At 36.4% G+C, this 9,317-nt stretch overlaps 1 protein-coding gene across 3 annotated transcripts in view; it reads left to right on the top strand.

Moving 5' to 3' along the window:
• The first annotated feature begins 386 nt into the window (after positions 1-386).
• The window catches only part of emilin2b (elastin microfibril interfacer 2b), a 40,989-nt gene continuing 32,058 nt past the window's right edge, over positions 387-9,317 (top strand). For 2 of the 3 annotated variants that reach the window (XM_062022081.1, XM_062022079.1), the window contains exons 1-2: positions 387-677; positions 740-841. In XM_062022081.1, the coding sequence (XP_061878065.1) occupies positions 592-677; positions 740-841 (188 nt within the window). In that variant the 5' untranslated portion in view covers positions 387-591. The remainder of the gene's footprint in view (positions 678-739; positions 842-9,317) is intronic. The other variant, XM_062022080.1, reaches the window with a different exon arrangement.

Here is a 9,317-nt window from a genome sequence, read left to right as displayed (position 1 = left end):
AAATCTGACTGTGCTGAAGTCAGTGCCTCACCAGCCATGAACCTCACCGCACGCCACTGCACCACACTCACTTGCGCAATTTTAATTCACTAAAAAGCCCGCAATGCACTAATGCACTTTTTATTGTTGTATTTATTTATTTATTTATTTTAAATAATTTACTGGAATATTGTTGATTTACTCCAAACTTGGTGACAGTTTTATCGAAGGTGCATTTAAAAATCCGTCCATTTTTTTAAAAATTTTTTTTTACCGCTTGTCCCTCTCGGGGTGGCGTGGGGGTGCTGGAGACTACGGTATCTCCAATTATCACTCGTTTTCGACCTGGCGCATGCATCGACCTGATCACCGACCGTGTAACAACACTCTCAGGTAACCATCCGCGGTTGAAGTCAATGGCGCGATTAATCTGCGTTTATACACGATTAATGCGATATTTTTGTGATGAATCAAGGGCGTGTGTGTGTGTGTGTGTGTTAGTCACACACACACACACACACACACACACACACACACACACATACACACATTCAGGACCATAGAGGGAGCGTGTTTCATCGTCAGTGCGTTTCCGAGCCAGTTGTGACCACAATGGAGAACTTCATGTGCGTCCTGTGGGTTTGTTTCGTCCTTCATCCAAACGTCGACTGCGTCCAAGAAACGTTACCGAGAGACAAGTAAGAGCTTTAAATTCACTTGTCAGTTGTGTTTTGATGTATTAATGTGTGTGTGTGTGTAGTAGGTGGTGCGCGCACGTCGTGCACAAGACGGTGGGAAACTTGGAAACTTTCTTCCAGCCTCAACTTCTACCTTGTTCTCCTAACTGTGCGCCACAACTCTTGTAAGTTCTCTTCCTGCTACATACTCTTGTTTTTTTCCATCCTGTTTCTATATCATTATTACTGTCTGTGTGGACTGGCCACTTCATTAGGCACACCTGAACAACCCAAGGAAAGCCAATAACGCTGACTTGACCATTTGTTTCATGACTTTATTGTGAATGCCACAGAAAAAAAGTATTGGAAGAAAGTCACAAACATATCTCAGTATTCTACGAATACCACATTAAAACATTTGTTTTATGAATACCTATTAAGTGTACATGGAAGCTCGTTTCCGCCTCTGAAAAATATATTTTTTAATAATTTAGGGATGAGTCAAAATCATGAGAAAAAAAAGTCAAAACAAGATAATTCGTCAAAAGTACGGGGGGGAAAAAAATCGAAATTACGAGATGAAAAGTTGAAATCGTGATGTATAAAGACATGGAAGTCCAAATTACAAGATAATTAGTTGGTCCCCAAACTATGGCCACAATCCAGCACGCAGGACGTCCCAAGTAAAAAAAATAAAATTAAAAAGATACGGATTATTTTCTAAAAAAACAAAAAAAGAGGATAGATTTTTTTTCTAAATATGTATCCCTCTTCTTTCTTTTTTTTTGTTAATGGATTTTTTTCTAAAAAAAAAAAGTATACAGATTTAAAAAAAAAAAAAATCTGTATCTTTGTTTTGTTTTTTAGAAAAAAATCTGTATCCTTATTATTATTATTTTTTTTACTTGAGACATCCTGCGTGCCGGATTGTGACCGTAGTTTGGGGACCCCCTAGTTAAAACTATGAGATAAATCATAATAATGAGATAATATATCGAAAATATAATAAAGGATACGGATATTTTTCTAAAAAAACAAAAAAAAGAGGATAGATTTTTTTTCTAAATCTGTACCCCTCTTTTTTTTTTTTTTTTGTTAATGGATTTTTTTCTTTAAAAAAAAAAAAGTATACAGATTTTTTTTTGAAATCTGTATCTTTGTTTTTGTTATTTTTTTTAGAAAAAAATCTGTATCCTTATTTTTTTATTTTTTTTACTTGAGACGACCTGCGCGCCGGATTGTGGCCGTAGTTTGGGGACAGACTAATTATCTTGTAATTTTTCTAAAAAATAAAAAAAAGAGTGATACAGATTTAGAAAAAAATCTGTATCCCTCTTTTTCTTTTTCTTTTTTACTTGGGATGTCCTGCGTGCCGGATTATGACCACAGTTTGGGGACACCCTAGTCAAAACTTTGAGATAAATCATAAAAATTAGATAATAAATCGAAATAATAATAAAGAATACGGATATTTTTCTAAAAAAAAAAAAAAAAAGAGGGTGGATTTTTTTTCTAAATCTGTATCCCTTTTTTTTTTTGTTAATGGATTTTTTTCTAAAAAGAAAAAAAAGTATACAGATTTTTAAAAAAAATCTGTGTCTTTGTTTTTGTTTTGTTTTTTAGAAAAAAATCTGTATCCTTATTTTTTTTATTTTTTTACTTGAGACGTCCAGCATGCCGGATTGTGGCCGTAGTTTGGGGACAGACTAATTATCTTGTAATTTTTCTAAAAAATAAAAAGAATAGGGATACAGATTTAGAAAAAAATCTGTATCCTTCTTTTTTTCCTTTTTTGTTAGAAAAAAATCTGTATCCCTATTTTATTTTTTTTACTTGGGATGTCCTGCGTGCCGGATTGTGACCGTAGTTTGGGGACCCCCTAGTCAAAACTATGAGATAAATCATAATAATGAGATAATAAATCGAAATTATAATAAAGGATACGGACAATTTTCTAAAAAAACAAAAAAAGAGGATAGATTTTTTTTCTAAATCTGTACCCCTCTTTTTTTTTTTTTTTGTTAATGGATTTTTTTCTTTAAAAAAAAAAAAGTACACAGATTTTTTTTTTAAATCTGTATCTTTGTTTTTGTTATTTTTTTTAGAAAAAAATCTGTATCCTTATTTTTTAATTTTTTTTACTTGAGACGACCTGCGTGCCGGATTGTGGCCGTAGTTTGGGGACCGACTAATTATCTTGTAATTTTTCTAAAAAATAAAAAAAATAGGGATACAGATTTAGAAAAAAATCTGTATCCCTCTTTTTTTTTTTTTTTTTTTAGAAAAAAATCTGTATCCCTATTTTTTTTTTTTAATAGTTTTTTTTCTAAAAAAAAAAAAAAAAAAAAGTATACAGATTTTTAAAAAAAATCTGTATCTTTGTTTTTGTTTTGTTTTTTAGAAAAAAAACTGTATCCTTATTTTTTAAATTTTTTTACTTGAGACGTCCTGCGTGCCGGATTGTGGCCGTAGCTTGGGGACAGGCTAATTATCTTGTAATTTTTCTAAAAAAAAAAAAAAATAGGGATACAGATTTAGAAAAAAATCTGTATCCCTATTTTTTTTTTTTTACTTGGGATGTCCTGCGTGCCGGATTGTGACCGTAGTTTGGGGACACCCTAGTCAAAACTTTGAGATAAATCATAATAATGAGATAATAAATTGAAAATATTAGCTAAAAAGTCATTATTATGGATAAAAAGTCAAAGTTTAAATGCTAATTTTGAGCGAAAAAGTCACAATTATGAGATAAAAATGTTTTATTGTGAGATGAGAAAGTCATAACTTTGGGATTATTATTATGACCACATGTATATTATAATTTCATTTTTATATAGTAATTTCAACTTTTTATCTTAAAATTATTACCTTTTCTCTCAATTTCATTCCAAATTTTATGCAATTATTTATTATTTATGCACCTTCATGTGCAAATATGACATTCATTATTTCGACTTTCTATTTCATGGTGATGACTTTTTATCTCGTCATTTTGAATGGTTCTCACAATTTCGACTAATTATCTCGTAATTTAGATTTTTACAGATTTAGAAAAAAATTGTGTATACTCCTATTTAAAAAAACTTTTTTTTACTTGGGACGTCCTGCGTGCCGGATTGTGGCCATAGTTTGGGGACCCCTTATTTGTATTTGACTTTATTAAATGTTTGGTTATATTTAGTGTATGGCTCAGCCGGACCAGAGCAGGAAGGGATTGGAAGAAAAAAAAACAGAGGGAGAAATTGAAATTGTGGGGATGAGAGTGGGACAAGACAACAACAACAAATAAATAAATAAATAGATAAATAAATACATGTAGTTGCAAAAAATGTAAAGCCTTATGTAAGGATAATAATGAAGGCAACACATGATGTGTCTATATTAGCATATATTATATATTATACGTATATACCTGTATATATTAATATTATACCTTTCTCAGAGGGTGAGATAACTCCTGGAAATTACTGGCTCAGAAAGGCCAAAGGTATAGATGTGTATGTCTAAGTTAAAGGAAACGGCAGGCTGTCTTCTTCTAATGGATTCATCACAATCTTTGCAAGCTGGGTAACGTTTTCTGTGGTCTGTAACAGCACACAAACAACTGTCAGAAATGCAGCCAATATTACATACAATAATATGTCATCATCCATCCATCCATCCATCCATCCATTTTCTACCGCTTATTCCCTTCGGGGTCGCGGGGGGCGCTGGAGCCTATCTCAGCTACAATCGGGCGGAAGGCGGGGTACACCCTGGACAAGTCGCCACCTCATCGCAGGGCCATATGTCATCATGAGACATGCAAATATAAATTAAATACACAGAGAACATAATGGAAATTAAATTAGCTCATACACCGTATACCTACAAATGAGGCATAATGATGCAATATGTACATAAAGCTAGCCTAAATAGCATGTTAGCATCGTGCAGTGACCAAATATGCCTGATAAGCACTCCAACAAGTCAATAACATCAACAAAGCTCACTTTTGTGCATTCACGCACAGTCTAAAACGTTTGGTGGACAAAATGAGACAAAGAAGGAGTGGCACAAAACACGTCTTTCTGTGGCAGCGTCGGAGAAAGTTGTACATGTAAACAAACTATGGTGAGTTCAAGGACCGCCGAAATTAGTAGGACAAAACTGCGCTTGCCAAATCCTCTCATCAGTGAAGCATGTTTAATGTAAACAGAGAGATTTCTAACAATTAGGACGGTTTGTGTCATGTTTTTCCTCCCACATGAACCATAGCAAAACAAAAAAATCTATTTTTCCCCTCATCTTTTTCTATTTTCATACATTTTTGAAAGAGCCTCATTCAGCTCTTGCATAAGCTATATTGACAAACTTCATTTCTGCGTGTTTGAAGTGAAAAAAGGCTCTCAAATGGAGACAAGCTGCTATCAGTCTGCTAAGCTTGCAAAAAAGAGACATTAGTGGGAGCAAAATAGTCTGCTTGATTGAGATTTCAGGTGCAAACTTATATCCGATATCGGAATGGGACACACCGAATTTGAACACCTAAAATTAGCTGAATCTAATTTAGCTGAATTATGTTCTACAACAATGCGGACGTCGCTTCAGTCGCCATTTTTTACTACAAACCCAGTTTCCATATGAGTTGGGAAATTGTGTTAGATGTAAATATAAACGGAATACAATGATTTGCAAATCCTTTTCAACCCATATTCAATTGAATATGCTACAAAGACAACATATTTGATGTTCAAACTGATAAACATTTTTTTTTGTGCAAATAATCATTAACTTTAGAATTTGATGCCAGCAACACGTGACAAAGAAGTTGGGAAAGGTGGCAATAAATACTGATAAAGTTGAGGAATGCTCATCAAACACTTATTTGGAACATCCCACAGGTGAACAGGCAAATTGGGAACAGGTGGGTGCCATGATTGGGTATAAAAGTAGATTCCATGAAATGCTCAGTCATTCACAAACAAGGATGGGGCGAGGGTCACCACTTTGTCAACAAATGCGTGAGCAAATTGTTGAACAGTTTAAGAAAAACCTTTCTCAACCAGCTATTGCAAGGAATTTAGGGATTTCACCATCTACGGTCTGTAATATCATCAAAGGGTTCAGAGAATCTGGAGAAATCACTGCACGTAAGCAGCTAAGCCCGTGACCTTCGATCCCTCAGGCTGTACTGCATCAACAAGCGACATCAGTGTGTAAAGGATATCACCACATGGGCTCAGGAACACTTCAGAAACCCACTGTCAGTAACTACAGTTGGTCGCTACATCTGTAAGTGCAAGTTAAAACTCTCCTATGCAAGCCGAAAACCGTTTATCAACAACACCCAGAAACGCCGTCGGCTTCGCTGGGCCTGAGCTCATCTAAGATGGACTGATGCAAAGTGGAAAAGTGTTCTGTGGTCTGACGGGTCCACATTTCAAATTGTTTTTGGAAACTGTGGACGTCGTGTCCTCCGGACCAAAGAGGAAAAGAACCAGCCGGATTGTTATAGGCGCAAAGTTGAAAAGCCAGCACGTGTGATGGTATGGGGGTGTATTAGTGCCCAAGACATGGGTAACTTACACATCTGTGAAGGCGCCATTAAAGCTGAAAAGTAAATACAGGTTTTGGAGCAACATATGTTGCCATCCAAGCAACGTTACCATGGACGCCCCTGCTTATTTCAGCAAGACAATGCCAAGCAACGTGTTACATCAACGTGGCTTCATAGTAAAAGAGTGCGGGTACTAGACTGGCCTGCCGGTAGTCCAGACCTGTCTCCCATTGAAAATGTGTGGCGCATTATGAAGCCTAAAATAGCACAACGGAGACCCCCGGACTGTTGAACAACTTAAGCTGTACATCAAGCAAGAATGGGAAAGAATTCCACCTGAGAAGCTTAAAAAATGTGTCTCCTCAGTTCCCAAACGTTTACTGAGTGTTGTTAAAAGAAAAGGTGATGTAACACAGTGGTGAACATGCCCTTTCCCAACTACTTTGGCATGTGTTGCAGCCATGAGATTCTAAGTTAATTATTATTTGCAAAAAAAAAAAATAAAGTTTATGAGTTTGAACATCAAATATCTTGTCTTTGTAGTGCATTCAACTGAATATGGGATGAAAATGATTTGCACATCATTGTATTCCGTTTATATTTACATCTAACACAATTTCCTAACTCATATGGAAACGGGGTTTGTACGACTATGACACACAGGAAGCTGTAATCGGTCCCTCCTAAAATTCCTGAATTAACGGCAGCTTTTTCAGAAAGTTGCGGCAAAAGTTGCAATGTTATGAGGCTTTATTTTTTTTATATACAGAAGCATTGAATCAACGTGTGATTTCATGAATGTGTTAGCAATGTTTTTTCAAGTGTTTCATGTAACCCTGACCTCAAAAAGCACAGGATTACAACACAAATTTGAAAACAAACGCTGTATTGATGTTTTACTCGTTTTATACCGCACAGACTTAAAAGTCGACACTCAATGGCAGTAAAAGCACATACATACTCAAAACTCATTGTCAAAATACATAATGGGCATATAATAACACATTTTAATTATAAAACCCAACACCACTTATCCACAACTTAAAAATATATTTTCGAACATACTTACTCCCGCACGTTAAGAGCGTTTGTGAACTGTTTACAGCGATCTATAGCGCAATTTTTTTGTTGGTAAATGAGAGACAACTAGAGATGTCCGATATCGGACTGCCGATATTATCGGACTGCCGATATTATCGGCTGATATGCTTTAAAATGTAATATCGGAAATTATCGGTATCGGTTTCGAAAAGTAACATTTATGACTTTTTAAAACGCCGCTGTACAGAGTGGTACACGGACGTAGGGAGAAGTACAGAGCGCCAATAAACCGTAAAGGCACTGCCTTTGCGTGTCGGCCCAATCACATAATATCTACAGCTTTTCACACACACAAGTGAATGCAAGGCATACTTGGTCAACAGCCATACAGGTCACACTGAGGGTAGCCGTATAAACAGCTTTAACACTGTTACAAATATGCGCCACACTGTGAACCCACACCAAACAAGAATGACAAACATATTTCGGGAGAACATCCGCACCGTAACACAACATAAACACAACAGAACAAATACCCAGAACCCCTTGCAGCACTAACTCTTCCGGGACGCTACAATATACACCCCCCGCTACCCTCTACCCCCCCCCCCACCTCAACCCCGCCCACCTCAGGGAGAGCATGTCCCAAATTCCAAGCTGCTGTTTTGAGGTATTTTAAAAAAATAATGCACTTTGTGACTTCAATAATAAATATGGCAGTGCCATGTTGGCATTTTTTTCCATAACTTGAGTTGATTTATTTTTTAAAACCTTGTTACATTGTTTAATGCATCCAGCGGGGCATCACAACAAAATTAGGCATAATAATGTGTTAATTCCACGACTGTATACTGTATATCGGTATCGGTTGATATCGGAATCGGTAATTAAGAGTTGGACAATATCGGAATATCGGGTATCGGCAAAAAAGACATTATCGGACAGCTCTAGAGACAACGAGAAATTATCATCACACCTCAACATCTCCAACATGTACTGTACATGCTGCCTCTTTGCGAGGTCAGCATCGCAAATGAAAATCTATCTCAGATTGAATAAATGTTAAATAAATACATAAATACATCCTAGGAAGTTAAGTTGCGCGCTTGTTGCTAAATTACTACATTACCCAGAAGGCTTAGCGCCGTAGACGAGAGGATAACAATTGTGCCGTTTGATGAATAGAGATTTGATATATTACACGTTGTTGTTCCTGATGTGTCCACACAAGAAACAAACGTACGTTTTGATTAGAAGTTGACGCGCGCGTTTGAGCGCCGCTCTGAGTCAAAATTTCCACCTGTTCGACCTGCTACCATCGGGCAGGTGCTACAGGTGCATCAGAGCCAGAACAAGCAGGCTCAGAGACAGCTTCTTTCCCAGAGCTGTCACCATTTTGAACTCTAACTTATGATAAATAATTCACGCCTATACAATATCCTACCCTAATACCCTACTGTGCAATATTACCCTTCGAGTGCCTGCGATGAGGTGGCGACTTGTCCAGGGTGTACCCCGCCTTCCGCCCGATTGTAGCTGAGATAGGCTCCAGCGCCCCCCGCGACCCCGAAGGGAATAAGCGGTAGAAGATGGATGGATGGAGTGCAATACATCCGACACTGATTGTTATCACTCCAGTACTCTTGTCTTGTTCTGTGTATTGCACAGTATTTTGTATATTGTTTTGTATATTGTACAGGATTGCTTATTATTTTTATTGGATATTAGTCTATTTATTTCAATTCTTAGTTTTATCTTTATTACTTCCTGTGTAATTTATTTTTATCCCATATTAGTTCCCACTACCGCACCTTAAGTTGGAGTCCTTAATCTCGTTATATGCAAATATGATGACAAAATCCATTCTATTCTATTCTTCTCTTCTAAATTGATTGCTTAACAGTTGGGAAAAGATGAAGAAAAAATATATATTTTGTATCAATATATTTTCTGTCAGAGAACAAACATGACAAAGATCTTCCTAATTGTTAGAAATCCCACTGTTTATATTAAACATGCTTCACTGATGAGAGTATTTGGCAAGCACCCTTTTGTCCTACTAATTTCAACGATCTTTGAAC

Source organism: Entelurus aequoreus, linkage group LG15, assembly GCF_033978785.1.
Source record: "Entelurus aequoreus isolate RoL-2023_Sb linkage group LG15, RoL_Eaeq_v1.1, whole genome shotgun sequence".
Taxonomy (NCBI): Eukaryota; Metazoa; Chordata; class Actinopteri; order Syngnathiformes; family Syngnathidae; genus Entelurus; species Entelurus aequoreus.
The sequence above is the reverse complement of the archived record's forward strand: the minus strand, read 5'-3'. Positions and strand labels throughout refer to the sequence as shown.